A 27,314-nucleotide genomic window follows, 5' to 3' on the forward strand; every position below is an offset into this window, starting at 1 on the left:
CCTACCCTTTAGCTTTCAAAACATTGTGGATTAGTCTTGGCATGGGCTCAACGTGGTGTCAAAAGCGTACCACAGCGATATTAGTCCACGTATACTCAATTGCTTCCTACATTTGTTGCAAATTAGATGGGTGCAGATTTCTATTCCGAAGAGATCGTTCCACCTCGTCCCAAGCGTACAATTGGATTGAGATCGGGAGATTGAGAAGGCAACCTCAATAGGCTGAATTTACTCATATTCTTGGACCTAGTTCTGTACAAATTTTGCCCTTTTATGACATGGCGCATTATCTGCTAGAGAAAGCCATTCGCAGACTGATACACTATAACCATGAGGGGGCGTCTGGTTGGAAACAAAAAATTTACAGATAACCTGCGAAACAAATATTGCTCCACTAGTATCAAGGGGTATTAGTGGTTGTTTTCCGTGATGCCGATGGGCATCACGGAAAACACCCCACAACATTACATTACACCTCTAACATTACACAGACAACATTACACCGCGTTTTCTGGATGTTGTTTGTTTATTGGCCCAATCGTAATACACTCAAAATATAATAGTACGTGAAAACCCCAGCAGGGTTGCAGTTTCCGAGAAATTCATATCTGCACGTCTGGCATTGACCATCATGCCATGTTCCAAGTCATTTAAATCTTTCGTCTTGGTTGAATTGCGCACATATAGCATCCATACGTATGTTCCTACTTTACATCACATGGTACGTGCCGTCGTGTGTAGCACAGTTGATAGAATCGCTGTCCTCACTATACCGAGTGGAAAAGACCTGAATTCGAATCCGTTGATGACGTGAGGAATTTTTATGGGCCTTTTGTACAGCGTGGCTGAGTTATTCGGTCTCTAGCGAGGGTAGCATGTTTTTTTTTTTTTTTTTATCACGGAAACTCGGGATTTTTGTCCAGCAAACAGAAAACAACCACAGAAACAGGCTCAATTTAGAGATAATATATATGGTGCAATATGGCCTTAGTCGCTGACGCGCCTAAAACCCTACAACAAACAAACACACATAATATTATAAACATTAATGTATATATAAACGACATGCAATGCAGTATTTATGAAGCAACCGTCTGCTTCCACAAGTCAATATAAGTTGAATTGTATTTTTTTTCAGAATTGCAGACAACATACCATATTTTTTCTTTATTGTATTTATAGTCATCAGTAAAACTGCATAAAGGACACTACACAATAGGATTAAAAGCGCAGTCGTGGCGTAATTTTTCTCTTGATGAGCAGTCAAGGATGTTAAGCACATGTGGGCGATGTGTGTGTCTCCTGCCATATTAGTAAGTACGACCTTTCACCTTCTACTCAGGTTGGGATTCTCGACATACGGGTCTTTCTAGTTGTGTGTTTCTTTTGATTTCAAAGATGAAGTAATGACAAAGATTGGTCTGAGAGCACTAAATTACCATTATACTTCTTATTTCATATAGATGACAGGTATATACCTTTTGTGTTCTCTGCTATCCGCATGAGGGCGCAATTTACATGGCATAGTGCCAACTAGGACATTTCCAGTGTTACCACGCTAGCAATGTCCTTTACGACCTCCTGGATAATGTACTCGTATTTTTCGAGGAAAGTTGTCATGAATGTTTGTACTGGAGAGAGCACGTTTTTTGTGACTAATATGTTTAAGAATGTCGTTAGCAATACGTGAATGTTGATCATATTTGTTCCTATTTCATCCGTTATTATTGCAGTCGATGAATAAATGTTTGAGTTGTACTCTCCTTTAAGCTCTAACTACCACGCCGGCCAAAGGATACTCCTAAAATGGGCTTCCAAAATTTGAAAACTCGCACAGCAGCTTAAGTTTCATGATTCATCCTCATTTTTATTAGTTTTTAAGGTTTTTAGGTGATGAACTTCAGTAATCCTAGTTTTGTTTTATATTTTTTATTTATATTAACGATATTCTTTTATATCTTTTTTTGCAAAATCCAAAGCAAAAGAAATATTTTGATTCAATTAATACATAATTCTGTTTTAGCAGTTATGAGAGACATCTAGTGAAAAACTTATTCGCTGCTACTGCTGCCAGCACTTGAATCTGAATCTCTACACATTTGATATATAAAAGAAAGGATGATATGCAACAAGAAAAATTATTGTCAGGAGACTTTCCTACTACGAGTGCATTAAAGTTATAAGGTCTCCAAATTTATTTCTCTTAAAGTACAAAAGATACACAGGTGACACTTTCCTCACTTTTCTAGTCTCCTAGATGCTGCACACATTTTTCACACTGTACTTCCAGGCTGTGAAGGCCGCGGCAAAGCTTTCTTTGGACGTGTTCGGTCTATTGGTAAAAGGCAGAAACAGTTGCTTGTCGGCTAGGAAATCTGCCATTCTTCATCATTGGAAACAACCAAAAGAACCTGACCTTGCAACCACTGGATGCAAGGTCAGGCGAATATGGAGGATGTGGGATGAACTCAATGTTCTTTTCTTTAAAAAAAATTGCACATTTCCAGAACGATGGGGTGAAGCGTTGTTCTGATGAAAACGAATGTGATTCAGTCTGTGTGAACATATATATATATTCTGAAGTGTTGAGAAGAATATTTTATTTAGAACTTAATGTGAGTTTCCTGATTCTGTAGTACCCTTGGTACCTAGTGTGAAAGAATTATTCCATCAATCTCCCAGAAGACAGCAACTTTGCAACCATCATTTTCTCTGCATTTGCAGCAACACGGAACTTTTTGGGCTGTGTGAAATCAGTGTGCTTCCATTGGGAAAGCCGATGTTTTGTTTCTGGATTTAAGAGTGGAACCCATGTCTCATCCATCATGACAATCAAGGAAAAGTATTTTCCATTCATTGCAGCATCTCCAGTGAGCATCGCTTCACACAAGTTGACACTATTGTCTTTTTGTTCCTGGGAAAGCTGAACACACTGAGGTGACACCTTGCTCGTTCTGGGGTCTTCATGGAGTATGGTATGATATGCACGGATCCAACAGAAATGCTATAGCATTTTGCACAAATGCTATAGCTATTTGTCTTCTGTCACCCAAAACTCATTTCCTCAACCCGGTGGATATTGGCCTCGGAACGCTGGTTCGACGTCTTAGTTCACGTGCTTCTTTCTTGAAGGAATCCCGTCGTTCACGAAACTTACGTACCCAGCTACGAACATTTTTCACATTTATGTGATCTTCAGGACACGCTTCTGATATTTCCCGATGGATTTCAATTGGAATTTTCCCGGTGAGGTGCAGAATCGGATAAAGACAATTTGTCCTTGATGTTGTTGTTGAACAGTTTTAGGAGTGTCAGCGACTAAGGCCATATTTGGGCCGTGTATGAGGTCGATTTTCTGTTTGCTGTTCGAAAAACCCGAATTTCAAGGAGGAAAAACCATGCTACTCTCTTGAGACAAACTAACTCAGCCATGTCGTGAAAAAGACCCGTAAAATTCCTCACGTCATCGATGGAGTAGAAAACATCGATGTTTTCCACTCGGTTTGAGGAGGACGGCGATTCTACTAACTGCTCTACCCACGAGTGATGTTCTTGATGAGTGACGGATGCCATTTTAAGTATTATAAACATAGCATACTGTTTAGGGTACTGCAATCAATGTGACATACTGCATTGTGCTGCCACCTTCTAAAAACATTCAGAACTAATTGACAGTTAGACTAAAAGCATTCCTCGCGTATACTTCGATGATCTGTAAAAAATAAATTTAGATACCTTAACTAATGTGCAAGTTAGTGCAGTTGCATCTACTACCAACTACTTAAATAGATATAAATTGGCATCATTAAGTATATCTCATATTGTGAATACATGATATTGCATTACCTCGAATAAATAACATCATTGCAACACCAGGGTACCTGCCCACTCACTGATGAGGAGCCAATAAGCTCCGAATTGGTTCCGTATAGGTGATGGTATCCGCTGAGAATAAGTAACCAGTTATTTATTCGAAGTAGTACAATATCATGGCAACTCGTTGTGAAGGTATTCACAATATGAGCTTAGAAGATGAAATGCACAAGGCATAATTTCTTATGGGTTTAGGTAATTAACTATATAATATCGGTGTGGATACACCATAGTTTACCCATAAATGTGAACTACATATGCAGTGTGAAAGGCATCGTTTTAATTGTATCTCATATTGTGATACACACAACGAGATAGCTGCTATTGCACTATTTCAAATAAATAACGCTTCTGTTACTGAACTATTACTTATTTTATAACCGAATGAAAATAAATAACAGACTACTGTTATTTATTTTCAGGGAATTCCACCACCCAGACAATCGTTTCGAAGCTTTTTGGCTTCATCATCAGTGCGTGGGCAGGTACTCTGGTAATGCAACACGCCATCACAGTTGTGAAGTTATTTCCACAATATGAGAGATGCCAAATTGTGTATAAATGTATTAGAAGACGAAATGCAAGGAATAATTTCTTATGGGTTTAGGTAATTAACTATATAATATCGGTGTGGATACGCCATAGTTTACCCATCTCATATTGTGGAAATAATTTCGCAACTGTGATGGCATGTGTCATTACCAAGGTACCTGCCCACTCACTGATGATGAAGCCGAAAAGCTTCGAAACGATCGTCTGGGTGGTGGTATCCCCTGAAAATAAATAAAAATAGTCTTCTCTACTAGAGAAGCGTTATTTATTTGAAGTAGTGCAATACCAGCTATCTCGTTATGAAGGCATCCACAATATGAGATACAATTAAAACGATGCCTTTCACACTACATACGTAGTTCAAATTTATGGGTAAACTATGGTATATCCACACCGATATTATATAATTAGTTAAACTCTTACATAACTCTAGTCTTTAGCCCTAAACTATATCGTAATTTAGATACCGTATAACTTTAACGCACCTCATACATCGGCTAACTTCAGTTCGCATTTTCTAGAAATCAGAAGATTTCTTAATTGAAAATACTTTTCTTTGCCAGCTACAATGTATTGTTCAACACAGAAAGGTTATTTGCATTCCTGGAAATGCTACGATTAATTTATTCCTTGCCGGTAATTGCAGAGTTTAGATTTAAGCACTCCATCACATGGATGTAATTTAGTATTTTCGGAAAGGATTGTATTTTGTTGTCATCCAATTCTCTGTTTATACCTCTTTAGGTGATTTCGTTCATCTCGTCGCTTCCTTTGGTCTCTTATAAAAGAGCTTCGGAACAGTCCCACGCGTATAGCAATCAAGTTGTTGGGAATCGAATTTGCAATTGAATTTGTCTGCTACTTGATTGAATGGGACGTTCAGTAGCTTCTGCTAGAAGTAATGACATTACACATCGGCAAGATAGAGGGAGGATCACATATAGGACCAGAACTGGAATTATAGTTAGCGTTTTCAGAGTATTAAAAAAAAAAAAAAAAGAAAGAAAAACAAGATTTTAGGCTAATGAATCTTTCCTTTTCTAAGATTTCCATAATTTTCCTCTTTTTTATTTTAAGCTACGAACTTTTAATGTTTTTTTTTTTTTTTTTGAAAAAGGTACAAAACTATGAAATAGTTTTGGGAGGGGAAAAAAAAAAATATATATATATATATAAAAGTAAAGTGCAGCCATTATCAACCCACTGGAGGATGGAAGCCTCCTCAACAATTCATGCTGAGGGAAATGGACCATAATCCACCACGCTGGTCCAGTGCGGGTTGGCAGATCGACCGTATTCAGCAGCTAGGGGCTTGAACCCCGGTCTACTCAAAGAGCGTGTGTAATTGCATCCCGCTCCTGACCACTCGGCTACGGAGACAATATTATTTCGAAAATTTTTCCCAAGGCCGTTAAAATCATATCGATACAAGATTTATATCTTTAAAGCTTAATTTTTATTTATTGAAATATATGCACAAAACACTTACCATGAACTTCAAACAAGGGCGAACCATGATACTAGGTCGACCACCGCTATATGGAAACCCCTGCCGTACCAAACTCCGCTGGTTTGGCACGGTTGTTTAAGATCACTTGGGGACTGTCGCGGAAGGAAATATAATTTATAGATTTGCTTTTGGCTTCCAGGTTTATTTAAGAAGGCTCAATTGGTTAAAGAATTTCTCAAAATTAAAAACATCGTTTTTATAACAAAATTAACAAAACGTTGGTATCTAATTTAGTGATGTTTATGCGTTACTAAATTAGCATGCATATTCATAGCAATTGTTTGAGCGATTCAGTAAATCGTGTGTGAAATGCATGAAAGTAGTGTAACCTTGTTTAATTTAAAGCGAATAATTATAACCCAGGTTCTTTGGAAAATACTACCAGAATTTCTAAGTAGCATCAAATATTCTAAAAATTCTTAGCTATACAGCTTTCATTGGTGGGGATATTCAATAGACGGTTGGCAGTTAATATATACAGGGTGATTCACTACCAGTGCGACAAACTTGCAGGAGGTGTAGGGGGTTGCATAGCATTGCAGGGTCCGAAATGCCTTCGTCATGCGGTAGAGGACGTTGAACGGGAGGTCGCGTGAACAGCGACCCCGCTGGAAGTCAGCATTTGCGAACCGTTTCTGTTGAAGAAACCAAGTAGCAAAAGTCCTCCGGAGTGGATAATCCGCAGGCTCCAATGATTGGACGCGTTGCAGATGGTATGAACTCATTTCGTTTGTTGACAGTATCCTCCATACAGTGGATTGGGAAATACCCAATCTTTGGCCTATCGCTCGAGTACTCGGACTCGGATTGCCTTCTGCAAGACGTAGGACATTCTCCTTATTGTCTGGCGTCCTCGTCGTTCGCTCTCGATTCATGGTACCTCTCGTGAAACAACCAGTCTCACATAACCTTCTGTGCACACGTGCGAAAATCGTATGATGAGGAGCACGCCTGTGAGGGATACGTTCCTGGTACAAGCGCAGAGCGGCGCGCTCGTTACAGTCCGCAGCTCCATACGCGAGGTGCATGTCGGCCAGTTCAACGTTTGAATACTCGTCCATCCTACTGCCTCGGGAACCGGTTCGCAAATGTTGACTTCCAGCGGGATCGCTGTTCAGGCGACCTCCCGTTCAACGTCCTCTACCGCATGACGAAGGCATTTCAGACCCTGCAATGCTATGTGATTCCGATTCGTATTTGTGCCCCCTACACCTCCTGCAAGTTTGTCCGTGAAGCGCCCTGTATATTTTGATATCTGTTCTTGACGACAACAAATATCCGACTTATTTATCGGTAACAGTTTCTTGTAATAAAAAAAAATATATGTAAAAATCCAGTGTTATTAATTTATTTAAGCATTTAAGGTATATTTAACAGAAATTAAATAAATAATTACAAGGGGATTCTAGACGCATCACTGCGTCATTCCAATCACGGGGACCGTTTTCTGTTTCAACTAAAGATCGATTAAGCTTGGTCTTATGTCCACCTTAGACAACTATTATCCACGGTCTATAGTGGGAACAGAACATTCCCCCGTAATCGGACCATCGCATCATCTTGTACTGAATTTATTTATTTAAAAAAAAAAAAAAAACAGCTTCTTCCATTTGTGAAACAAAGCTTTTTTTTTTATTGACTGAATTCTGTTTCAGCTAAGTTTATTGTAGTTCAGTGGGTTCACTGAACGTTGTTCATCGTCCACTATGGACTTTATACATAGTGTGTGTGTGTTTTAGGCAATTCCTATGGTTTCCCATAAATTCGCGTCAAGTACACTATGATGTTGCACAACCAGTTAATGTGGGTGGTGTGGATTATATTATTGTTATTTTAGGGATTTTAGGAGCATCAGCGACTAAGGCTAGGTTGCATCGTGTATATTGCTGTAAATTGCATGTCTTCTGAGGTCGATCTTCTATTTTCCTGGACGAAAAACCCGAGTTTCCGACAGAAAAAAGCGAGCTACCCTCGCCTGAGACCGACTAACTCAGCCACATTGCGAAAAATTTCTCCTGTCATTGACGGGATTCGAACTCAGGTCTTTTCCACCCGTTGTGTCGAGGACGGTGATTCCACAAACTGTGCTATCCATGAGGGCTGTGGATTATAGGAGTAATGTGTTGTTCTACTGGTCACTTAGTTACCGGGAGGCACGATCACCAGGAAGGAACCTCCCACGATAAGTCCATGACATGAGGAGCCAGAGCAGGCACGATAGATAGAAATACTTAGTGAGTGAGAGACCAGAGAAATACCCTTTGAGTATTTCTCTTTCTCTGGCCAGAACAAGAGCAAAGGCAGTTGTTGTGGGGTTTGGAGCATCAGCGACTAAGGCCGTATTGCTGCGTGTATACTATCTGTAAATTGCGTGTTCCGTGGTCAATTTTCTTTATTCTTGGCGAAAAACCGGAGTTTCCGGGAGAAAAACCATGCTACCCTCGCCTAAGACCGTCAAAGGTGTTTCGGGAACGGAGTGGATAGTACAAAACAATTAACAACAGGAGAAAGGGAGAGGTGAGACTGGAGGAGGGAGGTATTCCCCCAACCGAGTGAGGAGTATTAACCTAAAGGAGGTGGGGAACTCTATAGAAAGGTGGGTGGAGGGTGGCCGTAAGAGGACCCAAGGGACAGATAAAGATGAGAAGGTGAAGGTCATATTTGGCAGCGAGGGTACTTAACTCGGAGAGGTTCAGGACACTATTTTTTAAATTATTATATTAGGGTCACCTGGAAAGTAACTTTCAATTACCCATGTATATTGTGTCTTTAAATTGCGTGTGTTCTCTGGTCGATTTGCCTACTTTGCTGGACGAAAAACCCCACTTTTTCCGGGGGAAAACCTTGCTATCTACGTCTGAGATCGACTAACACAGCCACGGAGTGAAAAATGCCCATAAAAGCTCCTGGCGTCCTTGACGGGATTCGAACCCGGGCTTGTTTCACTTGGGGTAGGGAGGACGGTGACGATACCACTGTGCTATTGCACAGACAAGTTCAGGACACTATTGATGGTCGCAGTCTTCATACGACCATCGTCGTGGCGCAGAAGGCAGCAGCGAAATGGCCGTTCTGTGAAATTTCGAAAGGGAGATGTTCCTAATCAGCGAGCAGGAGAAGCAAATTTCAGGAACTATGGTTTCAGATGGCAAAGTAAGGCATTCACCCGATAAGAGTCCTGCCTACCAGGGAATGAAGTGTGCTGAATCATGAAGCAAGAGCCAAACGGTAATGTTGCTGTTTGGAGAAGGTTATTCAGTTTTCCAGTTTGGAGACATTCGGGACTGACTGCTGTGAGTTCCAGAAATTGAGACTAGTAAAGGAGAAAAATCTGAGCCATGAGGGTAGAGTAAGAGTCCGTCTGAGGATAAGATGCTTGGTCAAGATGTTATCGGTGCAGGAAGACTTGGTAGGGATGCCGTGCCATTGCTTTTGAAAACTGCAATTGCATACTTACTAAGGGAAAGAAAGTTATCTTTTATGTCTGTAATGCTAGTCTCAGGCTTGAGTGAGGGTATGCTAAGATCCAGCAGGAATTGAGCTTGCATATCCAAATAGACGTTGAAGGAGTGCATGAAGTGACACCAATCTTTCAGCTCGCCGAAATCGCAAAGGGCACCGTTTACCAGTGCAAAATCTTGCAGCTGTGTTTTGATTCAGCCATGGTGGTTAATAAAGAGGTGGTATATACATTTGGGAAGAACCATGCAGAACGTTGCTAGTTGATCTAGGAGATATATGGAATGAAGAGCTTTGTTATGTCACCATTATTGGAGTCATTCCAGCGTGGTTGCCACTGGCCGACCAAATCTTCCCAGATTCGACGGTTTTCTTGCTTGATGTCCGTGTCCGTGCCACTACTTATTACTAGGAATTCAGCCTCCTAGTTTCTGACAGCATGGATGAGCCCTAGGAAAGACAACATACAGGTCTAGAGAAATAAAAAAAAAAAAAAAAAAAAAATATGATATTAGGGTCCCCCGTAAATGGTTACATCTGCCCATATATTTGTTTTGTTTGTAAATTGCGTGTGTTCTCTGGTCGATTTTCTTTTTTATACTCCGGCACGACCACTAGGTCAGTGGAGTTTACAATAAATCAATCAATACAAATTGTTAATCGTATTTAGTAGTCACAGGCTTGAACCCCGGTCCACTCAAAGAGCGTGTGCTACTGCATTCGCGCTCTTGACCACTCGGCTACGTCCTGTTTGTTGGATGAAAAAACCCCAGTTTCTTGGGAAAAAAGCCTTACTATCTGCGCCTGAGGCCGACTAACTCAGCCACGGAGTGAAAAAAGCCCACTAAAGTTCTTCGCGTCATCGACGAGATGCGAACCTAAACCTTTTCCACCCGGTGTGGGGAGGACGGTAACAATACCATTATCACCCGCGCAGACTAGAGGAATACAGCCAGTTATTATTTGGAGAGCAGCTGTCGACGTCGTTTTGCACATGCGGACCCATCTAGAGCGCTGCTACTCAAAGTGTGGTCCGCGACCAATTGGAAAATCGCCCTGGACGTTACTGGTCCGCGACGATTGTATTTTACAAAAGTACCGGTCCGCGACGGATTGGAAATAGAAGGAACCGGTCCTTCCCCATAGATAGTTTGAAAAGTACTGATTTAGAGTCGTATAAGCCGTTGTATTTGAAGGACCAGTATTTGTGCCCTGACGATTATCATCCGATGGTACAATGCCATCGGAACTTTGTATAGCAAAATCTCATAAATCCAGCTTCTTTAAGCCGCCAAAATGTTAACTCTAATTTTTACTGTCGGATTGGTCCAGTGGGTAACGTATTTGCTTACGAAATAAAGAGCATGAGTTTCGAAGGCTGCCTCAGGTATGGGTTTTGCAATTGTCTAGTATTTTTAATATGGCTTATGAGTAGTGAGATATGATTTCTGCACCCTAATCGCCTTTAAAACCAAATATATACTACTGTAATGTTAATTCTATACTGTGAACTATATTGACTGTCTCACAACATGAATGATTTTATGCATTGCATATATATAGTAATAATGCCATACACTGTATAAAATATGCAAAACAGAAAGAAAATTATTAATGGAACATAATGCATAAATCCACCACCTGAGGTATTTTTATTTCTTTTTCTTTTTTTTTTTTTAAGTTCTGCTAGTTGTCCCCCCCCACCTCCGCCGTTGTACGGTTGACCTACTCTCGGAGAAATATTCAAAAAATGCCGGATTTTTGAAAATTCCAGATATGCAAGGTTCTGCTGTAGTTGCTAAACCACTTAAGACTTCGAATTTCATATTTAACACGTGGATAAGAGAATGGTTTGCCACGCCTTCCACCGTAAAAGCAATTATTATGGTTTTATATTGCATTAACAGAAATACGAATACATGGTACTGAACGCTAGCATTTATTTATTTTTTATTTTTTTTTTATTATTCAACTATGGATAATTCTTATACAATATACTGTGTATAATTCTGATATACTTTTGGTAATGCGCGTACATAATCGCATTGCCTGCTGTCCCGGTAATGGCGGCACGCATTCTCTGAATCCTGTCTATTATTTGATGTTAAAATCAGTTAAATCTTGTCGTTTCTCTCCCTTACCATATATAAATAAAAACGACTGTCAGAGATCTCTGTTGTCAGGTTGTATATACATCCTTTGCCCCTACCACTTTGCAGTATGTTCGTGTTTCTTACGAGAGAGACAGTATTCGTGTATGGACATGTGTATCTGTATAGGGCGGCACCTGGAAGGGCGTGTCTCTGTGAAGAACATAATCAACTGTAAAAGGGCCAGAATGTGATTTCTGTAGGTGTATGTACTGTTATGTTCTAGCCGCTTGGCTACCCAGAAGCATCAGTCATCCAGAGAGATAATTCTGGGTACTCGTCCACACGACAGGAAGGTGGGCCAGATCCAGTAGAGCACGTACTGTCTCAAAAGAGACTCTGACCCACCTATTGTTGCCAAAAAGTGGATCCTCTGGTCAACCATTCCAGAGGAGAAAAAAAAAAAAAGAAAAACCGCGGTGCTGGTTATGAAATATAAAAATAATAAAATAAAATGATAATAGTAAAAATAAAATAATAAAAATAAAAGAAATCAATAAATGAAAATAAAAGCATGTAGTGCTGGTTAGAAGAAAAAAAAAGACACTGGTGCTAGTTGGGATAAAGAGAGAAAAATTTTATATTTTTATTTTATTTTATTTAATAGTTTCTTTATTTTATTTTATTTAATAATTTTTTAAATTTTATTTAATTTAATATATTTTTTATTTTATTATTATTAAAAATAATAATAAAATAAAATTAATAAATAAAAAAATAAAAGTAGTCTTCAATAAATACTGTTGTTTTTTTTTGACACTCAGTGTAATGACAATTTTTGCTTACACGAACCATAGAAGAAAATATAGTTAATTTTGGTGCAGTTATGCTTAATTCATTAGCAGCCCAAACACTACACAGAAATCTCTGATTGTCCAATTAAACTACATGTTTTGCCATCCAGGATAGCAGAGAAGCAAACTGTTGTCCCACTCATACAGGTGTATATGATGGACAAGGGCATTTCTAGGGTATGTGGCGCTCGGGTGTCAATCGCAATTTGACGCCCGGGTGCCAATTAAAATTTTCCGTTCCCCCTTTAAAATTTTCTTTATACATGTATGTAACTTTCAGGCGCCCCTTGAACGTTGGCGCTCGGTTGCAGTACATCCGTTTCACCCTCGCGACGACCCGCCCCTGATGATGGACTATTTTGGTTTGCTACTTCGGCATTGATTTTCTTTCTGTGAGTAAAGACCTCGGAGTCAAAGTTCTGAAGAGCTGAAAGATGGTTTTTATTCTTCAGAAGCAATTCCTCTCCCTGGAGATCTGAAACGTCAGTTCGGAGCTTCACTCTAATCGTCCACTGAGTATATATTATATTGTATTATTAATATGGTTATTTATTTTCACCGTAGTTGAATGATTTGATCATATCCCCCATTTCCTGCTAAAGCTCTCGGTGACAGAGCACAATTTGCTGTAATTTTTGGATATCAGAGCCGCCTATTTTACTCTCCTATATCCTACTCTATTTATTCAGGATTTTCTGAAATCTAGATATCCCACTGCAGCTGACTTAGTGCATCCACTGCAAGTAGAATTGCCCTCCAACCTTGAAATCTAATCTCCGTTTCTTCCAGACCATGTGGAAAAGGAACCAGCTAAACTGGAAAACCTGCATCGAACCAGCTAAACTGGAAAAGCGACCATAGTATTCACACCATGTAAAGACCAAAAAAAAAAAAAAGTGAATAATAAAAAGGAAGAAAAATTTAACCTAGAACCTTTCCTGGCATCTCAAATTGACTTCCAGTCATACGTTGATGATTTGAAACTCTACATCACCTCAGATGAAGTGAGATGATGTTAAGTGTTGAGTTGCTCAACACTACGCTGCAGGAAAAGGCAAATAACAAGGACGATAATCGTTGTTACTGTAATATATAATACAGTGACAACGTATAAGCCTAGCTCCTAAAACATATATTACAGTAACAACGATTGTTGTCCTTGCACATCTTATGAAAAAGATATAGATCTGACTTCTGTGTGAACCGGAGAAACTTTTATAGTCCAACTTAATCAATCATTAGCGAATGCCGCACATCTCCCATAACCTCTGCTAATAAGACCAGAATCACACTAAGGTGTTTCAAATTCCTTTTGTCTGGAAGAAATCGGGAAATTGAGTAATACTAGCCATAAACGGATCACATATCCTAAAAGTAACTTCAAAACCAAAGCTTAACTTTTTTTTTTTTTTATGTAAACCCCAAACACGAGAGGGATTAGAACATATAGTACTCAGTACCGTGCTTGGGATGGAGATTGAGAAGACGAAAGAAGATATTTGTTGACATCGGACTTGAACTTCTGTAGACTGTAATTTTCAGGAAATATGTGTGAAGCAAGGTTGTTCCAGAAAACTGCTGTTTTCTGGAACAACCCCGGTTGAATGAATAAACGAGGAAGATGAAAAATTGGTTTTGTGAGTTTGACATTGGACAGTAAATGGATGTTGGCTGGTGGTGGCACGTGTTCGGACTGTTTTAAAAGAGAGAGAGAGAGCGGGAATTATAGAAGCCAATTCAGAAGAACAGTGCCCAAGGAAATATCTGTAGAAAAGGCATGCAGCAGAAACAGTACGTCTGAAATAGCGAGCGGATAGACTCTGTTAGAGATAAATCATTAATTAACCCAACTGCCCTCATCTGAACGGAATCAAGAAGCATGACAGAGGTTTTGGGGGCACAACCCCAGATGTGGGAACAATATTCCATGGCAGGGCGGATTTGCGATTTGTAAAGAGTGAACAGCTGTTTGGAAGAAAACTAACGCTGAGAACGAAAGATAAAACCAAGATGCAGAGGAAGCAATATTTGTAATGTGCTTTTGCCAAGAGAGATTAGAAGTCGGGGTAATCCCCAAAAGAGAGATATAATTTTTCCTAGAAATCGGAATGTCACCAAAGATAAGCATAGGAGCAGAAGAATCCTTTTTCGAGATATAAGACAAGAGTGAGTTTTAGAAGGATTGAATCCACTAAGTTGCCTTTGCCCCACTGGAGAATTACCTGGAGGTCAGCATTTAAGGAATTGGTAGCAGATTTTCGAGAAGTTCAAGCTGATTGAGCAGGACAAGGTTTCTCAAAATGGAAAGTGGAGTGCAATGTGCTATCATCGGCAAAACTATGGATAGGATTTCCAGTCAATGGAAGAAGGTCATTAATATACAAGAGGAAAAGAGTGGGAGGAAAGAACTGAACCTTGGGGGACACTGGCATTAGTGTAGAAGTTCGAAGACAGAGAGCCATCTACCATCACTCTCAGTGAGCGATCAGAGAGAAAACTGGATAACAAATTACAAAAAACAGTTGGTAAACCATAAGATGGAAGCTTGTTCAGAAGACCTTTATGCGAAACACGATCGAAAGCCTTTCAGATGTCAAGAGCAACTGCTTGTGTTTCACCAAACTTTTCCATTCAATTTGTCCATAAATGGGTAACATATGCCAGAATATCACCAGTTGATCGACACTCACGGAATCCATACTGGCGATCGTTAATCAGACGGAAGGTTTCTAGGTACGTTGAGAGTTGTCGGTTAATTCATTTCTCCATTACTTTAGAAAGAGTAGAAGTAATCGCAATGGGACAATAATTGGATGGGAGGGATTTGTCACCGTTTTTAGGAACTGGCGGGATATGAGGAAATTTCCAAGCAGAAGGAAAAACACCATTGGAATAAGAAAGTGAAAAAAGGCGTCAAAACAGGAGTAAGTTCAGGAGCACAGGTTTTGAGAACAAGTGGAGATATACCATCGGGACCTGGAGCTTTCTTAGCATCAAGATTGGTCAAAATACTTCTGACATCCTTTTGACGGAAGACCACAGGAGGCATGGAATGGAGCGTGTTGGGAGTGGTGGGAGGTGTTTTACCAAGATCATTAATACATGAGTTGGAAGAAAAATTGGATGCTAACAGATCAGCTTTATCCTTGGCTGAAGTGACACCAGAACCATCTGGTTTGGACAGAGATGGGAGCAGAGATGGGCAAAAGTTGTGGCCAATAGCTTTGGCAAGAGACCAGAATGCTCGGCTACCATTAGGGCAAGAAGCAAATTTTCTACTCCTAGCCTGTTCAAACTCTAGTTTGGACTGATTAATAACTGCTTTTGCGAGCTTTAGTGTAGGCAGAATATGAAACTGAACAATTAGAAACAAGCCAATTACGATATGCAACGTTTTTCTCTTGAACAGCCTTAGCACATTTATTGGAAAACCAAGGTTTAAATAAAGGACGAGATTTTAAAGTGGAGTGTGGGATAAAGGATTCCATTTCCTACAAGAATAATTTCACTGACAAGATCTGAGCAAACAGGGACATCAGAAGTTTTGAAACTGTAATCCGACCAAGGAAAAGAAGAAAAGAAATCTCGCAGGTCATACCATTTTGCAATTTTGTAATGCCAAACAATACGAGGTTGGGAATAGCCATGAGATAAAGGTTCCATTGGAGAAGAGACAATCACCAAGTTGTGATCTGAAGTGCCTAAAGGACCTCTCACTTCGACCGTGTACTTAGAAGGGTTGTTTGTGAGAAAAAGATCAAGTGTGTTGGCTATATGGTTAGGATTGTCCGGTATTCTTGTAGGTAAATGAACAATCTGTGGAAGGTTATTAGTAATTGCAAAAGCCTGGGCATCTCGACCAGCTGGGTTGGTGTGACTAGAAAACGGAAGCCAGCTGGAGTTTTCAACATTAAAATCACCAAGGAAAATTACTTTACTGTTAGGAAAGTTGGACTGAGATAGTCAAGTTGCAAAGAGAGGCAGTCAAAGAGCTCCAAGTGATTAGTGGAGTTGGGAGAACGATAGATACAACAGATGAATTTGACACAATGAGGTAGAGAGATTTTAAGCCAGAGAAGATCGAAAAGAGGAGATTCCAAATTACCAAGTCTCTGACAGGGAATATCAGAACGGACATATGCACAAGAGCCACCTTTGAGGCGAAAGGAGTCATACAGCGAATAATTTGGGCAGCTGAGGTGAGCAGTAGTTGAATCAACCGATAACTGAGATTCTTTCAGGAAAAGTACATGGGGTTTTACAGACTGCAAGTGGAAATGGACATTGTTGAGATTAGAATTGAGACCACGTATATTTGTGAAATGAACTAGGAAGTGTTTGGGAGGTTTAGTTCTTTTCGCAGATAAGCGTACTCTATTAGTTTGACAATTCATGGTGTATTCAATAGTAAGAAAAAGTGTGTGGGACATGCTGTATGAAGTAATGAAATTTTATTTTTGGATATGGTGTACACATGGTAAGAATATACCCAGATCCTTGACATAACGTGGCCTCGACAATGCCCCCTACATTTCTTTCTTTCGTTAACTCACGGAAGTGTCTAATTTTTTAAATTTTTTATCTCATAAATGCTTGGATGTAGGCAGTAAACCACTGAAACAGAAATATAATAAAGAAATCAATAAACAAAAGCTTCTAAACCCTGCTAATGATCGGAGTTGACCTCCAGAAATTCGCTTCGGATCGCAATTACTGGCGCTCGTTGGCCGAACTTGTTCTCCTTTTGTTTGGTCCCTGATGTTGACTTGAGAAGGTCAAGAAAGTTACTATGGCTATAGTGAAAATTTCGAAATTTGACTGGGGGTCTTGTCAGGAAGACGCTCTTGCTCTACTACAAAGCTTTTTCTTCCAATTGTCAAATGGTTCTCCTGTGTGGTTTGAGCGTGTAAGAACTGTAAAGTTTCGTCTTAAATTATACTCTCTTCAGCGCTCAATGCTGCTTTGTATGCTACGTGACTGCAGGACAGTTCCTACAGATGCCCTACAAGTAACAGGTGAGAAATTACCGTTAGATCTTCATCTTATTTTAAGATCGTTCTGTTATTATCTCAAACACGCACTGCAATGAAATTTGCTAGTATTACTGCAAACTCTTTAAAAACGAGGAAAAACGTCGTATTTGGTTGGAATATAGCATTAGTAGAGGCATGTAATGCAAGAAAGCAAGCTTATACAGCATCAACAAAAAAAAAAAAAAAAAAAAATCCCGTTTCACACATCCATTAAAAGTTTGTCCAGTCAGTTCTTCTTTGAATTTATTTAAACTATCAACTTCCACAACGACAGATGGAAGTTTGTTCCTGCAATGAACTACCCGCTGGCTAAAGACACATTTCTGCACATCTATGCTACAACTGTCTCTCCTCAATTTGAATTGATCCCCCTCAGGTTCGTAATCAGAACAAGTGGAAGAATCCCATCAGCATTGACCCTGCTCAATCCATTCAAGGCCTTATACGCCTCAATCAGATCAGTTCGCAGGTATCTAGTCTCCAGACGCCGCAATTTGCACCACTTAAGCATTTCTTGGTAAGAAGACCCCTTCGTTTCCTTCACCCATCTTGTTGCCCTACTTTGTACTTTTACTAGCAACTATACATCCTTCCTAAAATGACCAGTACACAGTACTCATGGCATAGCCTGACCATTGCCTTATACAAAAGGATAATTATCTCGTTTTCCCTGCGAGCAAAATTACTGTATATCATTGACAAGACTCCATGACCTACTCTGGCAGCCTGTCTGCACTGCTCAGAAAACTTCATATCTGACTGCAAAAAGACCTGCCCAGGTTTTTTTTTTTTTTTTTTTTGCATCTGATCGGCAAATTTCATCTTAGTTCTCTCCAAATATCTACATTTCTTTTCTCATCACTAGGCACGGTTCCATCAAATTGAAACTTGTTCATTTGGGTATAGAAAATAATGACTGGGCGCACGTTGTCTTCCACTGGCTTTATTATTGCGACTTTCCTACTGGAAAAGTTCCGCAGTTCTTGCCTGACAATGTAAAAATTTTGATTGAAACTGTTTCCAATTTCAACCATTTTCAACAGTTTCCTATTGACGTTTTCAACAGAAGTTACTGACAACTTTCACGACGAGTTCCAACGACGCATCATTATGAATGGATGCTTTCTTCTCGCATTCTGCGTGCTTTTAAGGATTATCTCCTTAGTAGTACTGAAATTCACGAAGCCTTTAGTGACTTATTTCTTTCTTTCTTTTCTTTTTTTTTTTTTTTTTTTTTTTCCTCTCTACTTTGGGCAAGTAGAGAAATCTGTTGGCACCCACCGCTATAGCACTACCTTCGGTGGGTGCGGAATTTGCTCCTTTTTGGGCAATTAAATTAATATAGGCCCACTTCCTTTTGCTGAAGATGGGTACTGCTTTGCTGCGGGCCGGTTAAGGTGGCACATACAAACCACTGTGATTTACTTTTAGCCAAAGCATACCTGTTCTGTAAAAAATACAGTGATAACTGGCGGAGTTGAACTCTGTTCCAGCTGCCACCGCCACACGAAACATCAAGTCAGTATTAATTTGATTGTAAGCTTCAATATTGGTAAAATAAGAGTAATAATTATTGCTATATTCCTAATCCACAGACTGTGGACCAAGACAAGGAATTCTCATACTAATAATCTCTAACATAATTTCTATTCTATATGCTTGCGTGCATATGGACATGCGCACCCGCGCTTGCTTATATAAACTGCAATAACGGATATAAAATAAAATATAATAGAAGCTTTCGGGGCGAGATGTCCCTTCTTCACCTAAACAGTTATAAACTGCTATCAGGACGGGAGCAGATTTGCAATAACAATATGTTAAAGTTCTGAAACTCTGCTGCTAAGGGATCTCTCTCTCTCTTTCGCTCGCTCGCTCTCTAGACTATCTTATGCATCCTTCAAAGATATGAGTTTTAACAGATGGCGCAAGTTGATTAATGTCTTTTAAACTTGTGAAACTGTGGAGCAACAATTCATGAACTAGTGTCATGTGACTGGCAGAGCGCCAGTCTTGTAAGTTTGTTGTCAACGTAATTGTTACAAATGAAAAGTTCCTCTCATCTCTCTTTCCTTATGTAAATAATGCGAAATTTGGATTCGAGTGCTTCACATTCAGAGAAGTCCCTTTATAAATTTCAGTATTAAAGCTCCATTTTTAATCTGATACCTTTAATTGTATTTATGCATATTCTGTAAGAGCTTCCTTAACAAAACTTTTTATGCGCCGTTCATACATTTCACTTTCCTGCTTGCTAACAAACTTCACATGTTTATCCAAATAATAATTCCTTCTTCTTTCTGTTTTTCAGCTTGTAGCAAATGGTCTTGCCTTTCTCTGTGTGAATGTTGTTGGCATCTTCGTACACAGCCTCATGGAGCACGCACAAAGGAAAGCATTCCTAGATACTCGCAACTGCATCAATGCTCGCCTCGAAATGGAAGATGAGAACGAGAAGTTGGTAAGTGTCGCTATAGCAACAGTTAGCCTACCGCGTGTATCTGTGTTTACATTTTCTTTCTCGTGTTTTAGTAAATGATGTACATAGATTTCCCAATAGAATTTAACAATTTAGCGAATCTTTTCAGTTCTTCGGTATATGTTGCAGGAGAAGGAAGACGTTATTTGTAATTGCCCGTTTTGAGAGAGAGAGAGCTCTTTAACATTCGATACGGCTGCATTTAGAGAAACTTGAGGCAGAAAGATTTTAATCCCTTTCTGACCTAAATGGTATATTGTTAAAAAAATAGTTACATAAGATTACAGTAGATAAGCTACTGTAATTATAATATGCGTAGTTTAAACACACTATATAGTAGGTAGGTAAGAACAGTGTTCGGTGAATGTGTTAGATGATGCAGCGGTTTCCTAAAAAGATTGAGCGTTCCATGAGAAAAAGTGATATACAGTAGCTAGCCACTTTATTAGGACCCTGGGGTGGTATTTTTGCAAAAATGTATGTAAATTGAAGAGGTCTCATGTTGTGTGAGTCGTGCAGGAAACCGCCATAAAGTCTAGTGACCTGAGTAGTGTCAAATCATATCACCCACAATCATATGACTGCCGATGGGCATTTAGCACGTGCTGTAGCAGAGAGGACAACTGCCCTTGTCAAGTATTCAAAAACTGGTGTAATTAGAATCTTTATCGAATGGAAAAACGCACGAAAAACATCCATGAATAGACTGCGGCCGAAATCTAAGATTACGGAACGAGGCGCTCGAGGTCGGAAACACATTATCGAATGTAAGAATGTTATCGTCGCCAAACGACGTCACAACTGATGTCCACATTTAATGCGTAAATATCACAAGGCATCACTACCCTCACCATGCGAAGAATCTTACAAATAATTCACTACAGGGGTAGGAGACCTTCACGGAAACCAGGAATCTGGAACACCAACCGAAAAATACTGTGCTTGTGCCGAGAATGAAGGAAAGGTGAAGGAATTAGCGATGTCATGTATATATCTGATTATTAAAAATAGGATGTTTTACTAAAGCGTTCAGGTTGGTAAAATTTTCCATTTCGACCCCTGAGTCTGGAAGGTGTGACGTAGCCGAGTGGCCAGTATGGGAATGAAGTAGCCCACTCGTTTAAGTTGGCAGTGGTTTACTAATCCCCGCAAGGCTTTATACACTTTAACCAATTCTCCTTCCTCCAAGATGTCTAATTGCTAAGCTCTCTAAACGACATTTTCTAAGCAATCCGAATGTTTTCCAAGTGTTCAATCCTAGGGATAATTCTTTATCCCTAGGATTGAATGATTTACAGATTAGTGAAGAATGCTAAGAGGAATGGCTTCCATATCGTTCTTTAGACACGACATCCAGAACTGGATACAGTATTAGAGTGTGGTCTGAGGTCTCACCATCATCTTAAGAGAGGGATAATGACCTCTCTATCAAAGTGGATATAATCCCCAAGTCTTTCTCATCCTGAACGTCCTTTACCCTCCTCCCCACACACACCAACTGCTCCTGGCTTTCTTTTCTCCAGAGAATACACACAATTTACTACCATAATATTTATGAGTAGATGAGATCGTTCTTGGATGGCCCTGATAGGAAATTTTTTTTAATCTCCTGTTATGTATGTAGTCGTGTGCCATATGGTGACTTCTACTTACTGTGCTTGTACATGGCCGCATTTCCCTTACTTTTTGTATTCTTGTGTTACATTTTTGTGTTACATCTGCATTGCTAAGTAGATGGAGGATGATATCGTATGTTCAGAATTATTATTATTAAAGTTTTTTAACTTGGCTCTTGTTGAAGAATGCGCATGATTGTCTTTCCTTTCTTCTAAATAAAGGAAAGGCTGGCATGCGCACTGATATCATGTTCCCAGGCCTTCTGTCCCATTGCATTTTATCTTTTTGTGCTACTTGTTAATTTTTTAAATTAAATTTCAGTTTGTTTCCGTCTTCTTGTAGTTTTATCTTCGAATTTCAGTAGTAAGTACATTGTGAAATTTTGTGTAGAGAATGAACTCTGGAAAATTTCCAGAGTTCATTCACTGGAAATTAGCTGGACTCAGTGCATTAAAATGAAATATATGTATCAATACGTATTTCTCTTAATGGTCGATAGTATACGCTCCTTCCTGCCTTATTTAGCCCTTTATAAAGCCGTCAGCAAAGTAAATTCACAACCTCCCTACAGTAACAATTTGCTAATAAAGAATCGTAATTGAAGTAGCTATAGTTATGAGATGATCTTTCACTTAGGTCTTCTAAGAAGACATTATGCAGTAATTAATTAGTAAAGATTAGCTGAAATGCGTTTTGCCCTCCAGCCGTTCCTGATTCTTGTTTCTCTTTTCATCCATTTACAGATGAATCAGCGAAAGGAAGCAACTGAGAATTGTGTTGCTTCCTGTTCACTTAGTTGGTAACTAAATTTTATTAAAAATACCTCGATGAACACTCTACTTTCTTACAAAATGAAAGACAGAAAAATTTGAAAACTATCTCAAAAATCTTACAGTAGGCAGCTGTCTTGCTCTCGGGCACACATAATCCGAAATTCTGAGCACTCTGTATATAATCACATTTATTTTATTTCTTTTAATGCATTAATTTTGCCTTTCTTCAGAGAACTTTTTCTCTTGAAGAGATAAAAGAGATATTTTACAAGAGACCTTCAAAACACACGCTCTGCCTGACTATTAGCAGCAAGTGCTCAAAGACATGTGGTTGAGCACTTGCGTTGAAGTTTCCCTGTCATGATTGGCTTGAATGAAATATGAGCCAGGGCTGAATTTCCACTCGTTGATTGCGGTCCAATTTCACGGGCGTGTACGAATTGCCCACCGAACCAGAGAGTTTATTTCTTTGCTGACCACTCTCTGGTCAACAGATAAGTGTTAATTTTTTTCCTGGAGATGCGTTTAATGATGCTATTGCACTTAATATATACATAGCCCCCCTTTCATTGGCTTATTTACAAATAACGAATGTGTAAAGTAGGAAAATATATTATTCATTATCATTTAGTTCCTTGTAATCGGTGATAAAGGAAGTGTCTCAACCAGGGCTCCCACTCACAAATTTTAAAAAAACTTAGATTGCAACTTAAATAAACCCAAAAAAAACCTAGTTTTCATCATATAGTATAGCAACACAAATAAGATAAAACTTACCACGCATAAATATCTTTTATTTAATTGTAATCAGAATTTTCATCCCATTCAGTTCCCTCCACATTTATTTTTTGAAGTTCTTTCATTTTTTTCAAACGTTCTTCGTATCTTTTATGACAAGTTCCTTGTATGACTTCTTTTACCAATTCTGATTTAGGTTTCCATGTATAGCAATTTTGATTAGATATATTTATCGCCTGTTTTGCCATTAGGCGATTTTTCACAGTTTCTGGTTTAAGGGAGTTTGTGGCTTTTGTTTTTATATGGTTTACTTGGGAGAAGATGCTTTCTACGCTTGCCGAAGAGTGAGGTAAAATAGTTAGACTGCTCATAAAGTTAGATAAAATCTCATATTTAGAATTATTAAAGCCATCTTTTACATTACGTAACAGATACCAAAACTCAGGGATGGTTTTGTAAGAGAAATCTAAATCTTGATTTAAACGAAATGATCTCCATTCATCATCTAGAAGATCTAGTTTGTCTTCAGAAACAAGGTGAGGGAACTGCATTGCTAAATGGAAAATTGAGGATGGCGAATTGGCACGATCATGTATCACTGCTGGGTCAAGAACATTGAGACTGGCGATAATTCCATCATCATTTAGAGGAAATCTTTTTCTGATTTCCATACAAAGTTCAACAAGAAATTTTAAACAATCATTTTTAAACCTGCTTTCACTGTCACCAAAAGGCGCCTCCATAGCCAGGTGGGAAGGAGCAGCAGTGCGTAGCACACGCTTCTTGATTAGACCGGGATTCGAGCCCGTCACCACCAAATATGGAAAATGCGGAAAGGTCATGGAATGACCACCGTATATCCCGGAGCAATATGGCCTTAGTTGCTAATGCTCCTAAAAACCAAATAACAAACAAACAAACAAACTGTCACCAAGTGGTGTTGAATTTAATAAGGCCATACAACGGCCTCCCAAATATATTTTATTCAGAGGCTTATGATTTATTGCATTGCTTGGATCAATTTCAACCAGCTTGCACGAAGTAATGACTTCTTCTTTTATGAAAAAACTAAGAATATTTTTATACTCGATTGAAACCATTTAATGAAGTAAGTGCAATCTGAAATGCTCAGATTGAAATTCAATATTCGGGCAGTTTATTTTCTCCAGTACATATCCTAAAAACAACAATATATGCTTAGTTCCTTTGGTGATCACAGTATTGTAAATATTCCCTCCACCATCGATTTTGTCAATTTTTGATTGAGACTGAAAATAAAGAACTAACGCATCCCACTGCTCAATAATAATTTTTATTACATTGCCACGGGATAACCAACGTGTTTGTGCTAATTTGGGGATTTTATGCTTAGCAGTATCTACAACATCTTGAATCATTTTGAACTCGTTTAATCTTTTACTACTACGGGAAAAATAACAAGAGATATCTTTTATAAATATTTCTAGATATGATGGTAGTACCTTGACTGAATGACTAGCACATAATGCAAAAGAATGGCAAACACATCCCATTATATATACTGATGGTACATCCTTTTTTAGCAATGACTGGAAACCCACTCTTAGTACCCATCATAGTGGCACAATTATCACTTCCAAAGCCAACGAGATTACTTATTTGAATGTTTTTTTCTATGAAAAGATCTTTTACAGCTTGATAAAGCCCTTCTGAAGTACCATTTTCGACACAGTGTCAAGTAACACATCTACAACATCAAGTTTTTGAATATAAAAATTTCTAACAACAACAGCTAGAACTTGCGATAAAGATAAATCTGTACTTTCATCTATTATCATTGAAAACTTGTTGTTTCTGCATATGTTAGAAATGTATATTTTTTCATGATAGGCTATGCCATCTTGTATAAGATAAGAGACTTTAGTTGCCTTCATCTGAACTTGTTTTGCAATATTGCTATCATGAAATGCTTTCTTACATGCTTCTATAAGGTGATCACATTGCACAAATGGAATATTATGCTCAGAAATGAGTGCAGCAATTGTTAACTTTGCCTTTGCTACTTCTTCATTCTCCGTAGGTTTACGTTTTGTGAAGAACGTGTCTAAGGTTGAACTTGTCTTAGCAATATTTGCACTTTTTTTATGTTTAACTGTATTTTTATGCGCTAGTAACATCGATTTATTGGCATTCTTTAATTTCATTTCACAACAAATACAGTAAGACGCACCTTTTTCATTACTGTCTTCTTTCAACCAATCCTTTAATTCCGGATCTTCTAACCATTCATTTCTAAAATTTTGAGTATACCACCATTTACTCATCTTTCTCTGTGGGGAACAAGTTTCAGACATTGTGGGCAATTTGTGGGTATGGCAAATTAGCAGTTATCTTATTTAAAATGTTCTATAAAATAAAAAATAAATCACTAATCCATTAACATAAAATAAAAATAGTTACTACAATTTATTATATCACTGTACGTAGTACATGCATAAATGTAAAAATCCCACCAAATAATCAATAATACCACGAACGATCATGAAAGACTGTGCAGTAGAGACCGCCTTCCGCCTGCTCAATAGGCTGTGCATACATGTTAGTAACACGAACATGTAAGCGTAATTTCATAGTGTAGAACCCTGCGAAAACTTTGAAATCCTTTTACATTTGTAGTATTTTGTACAAGCACTTGAGATATTACAAATTATGATCAGTATTGTTAGAATATAAAATTAAGAAAATTGTAAACTGTTATTAAATGTATTAAATTTTATTGTATTTACAAGAAATAAAAATAAATTTTGACTTAAAATTAAAAATTACCGAAAAAACCCAGATAATGAGATATTTTTGTGAAAAAAACCGATCAACCCAGATGACAATCAAAAAACCCAGATCTGGGTGTCAAAACCCAGGAGTGGGAGCCCTGGTCTCAACTATTTGAGTGAACTTAGAAAAGAATTTTCTTGTAGTAGACTTTTCAAAATTTAAAAAATGCAAAGTATTAAGTAGTGGCGAAACATTTCCGCGCCATACGATAAAAAGTTGTTCACAAATGTTTACTATGGGAAAATAAATTATAACAAGAAGCGGTTTATCGCACTAGCATTCAGAGCTGAACTGACGTTCTGGTACCCCATATATTAGATATACATCTCACAAAAGTATACAAAGGATATAAAAAAATATCCAAAAATGAAATTTCCATGCTGAATTATCATAACTGGTAATCAGCGTAAACCAAAAAGACATGCATATGAGTGACCGCGATTCAAGCTCTCACGAGTGCTAAATATGGTGATGTTCTTGCTTTCTCTCTATCTTGTGAACTCCTGTGACACTCTGTGGTTATCAAAGAGTAAGCAGAAAATTATTATATATTTTTTAAAAGACCTTTTCTTTTCACTTCTTATCTCCAACTGATGGTTAATTTATAAGGAAACAAACTGTTTTCGTTTTCTGATTCGCTACAATTGCTGTTTCTATAACAGTTACTTACCATTTAATAATATCAAAAAACTCATATAGGTATATTTTTAAAAATTTCAGTAGGTAACAAATGAAGAGAAAAGCCATGGAAGACATTACAGAAAAGTGTTCCAAATTGATTTGATCCGCTTGGACACAATATAAAGAACGGGAATCGTTTTCAGTTAGACTTTGAATATATAATGGTCCCTATACACGCTCAGTTAAAATGCGCAGTTTAACTGTGCTACATCATAACTGATGGAAAAACTGAGTAACTTTTGCATTTTATGCAGGGAATAGCACAGTTCGTAGAACTGAGCAAACAAGTCGTGATTCACGCAGTTATATTAGGGAAGTACAGTTTGCTCAGTTCGCACCCAGCTTTCATCATGGAGAGTACAAAGAAAAAGGAGGCGATTCGGAATTTTATTGAGTGTTACAGAGATTTACGCAGTGTGGGACATGGAACATGTTTTTTACAGTAACCGAGTGAAAAAGGCACTGGCGTATGATACACTCATGGTCAAATTAACAGTTAGAGAGCCAGAAGCAACGAGAGATAGTGTAGTGAAAAAAAATTAATTCCTTGCGCTCAACTTTTCGCAAGGAATTAAAAAAAGTCAATGACTCAAAACGATCGGGACCATCCGCTGATGATACACACCATCTTTATGGTATTTTAAGGAGTTGATGTTCTTGTTGACGTAATATATCAGACGTAATATTCCTTTTCAAATACCGCAGCTCACTCCATATTCTTCTTTTACTCTTTTTTTCCAATATTAATAAAGCGGAAGCGGTAAGCAAACAAATGATCCCTTTTCTTCTACTCATGGCAACCCTCAACTCACAAATGCACTGAACGAAATGACAAAACTGATGT

General features: G+C 38.5%; 1 protein-coding gene across 2 annotated transcripts in view; it reads left to right on the forward strand.

The window, feature by feature from the left end:
• LOC150091231 (adenylate cyclase type 1-like) overlaps nucleotides 1-27,314 on the forward strand; it is an 845,725-nt gene that overhangs the window by 372,104 nt on the left and 446,307 nt on the right. For both annotated transcript variants that reach the window (XM_090374793.1, XM_090374796.1), the window contains exon 2: nucleotides 19,683-19,832. In XM_090374793.1, coding sequence (XP_090230919.1) covers nucleotides 19,683-19,832 — 150 coding nt within the window. The remainder of the gene's footprint in view (nucleotides 1-19,682; nucleotides 19,833-27,314) is intronic.

Source organism: Mastigoproctus giganteus, chromosome 1, assembly GCF_048544385.1.
Source record: "Mastigoproctus giganteus isolate SK-2022 chromosome 1, ASM4854438v1, whole genome shotgun sequence".
Classification (NCBI taxonomy): Eukaryota; Metazoa; Arthropoda; class Arachnida; order Uropygi; family Thelyphonidae; genus Mastigoproctus; species Mastigoproctus giganteus.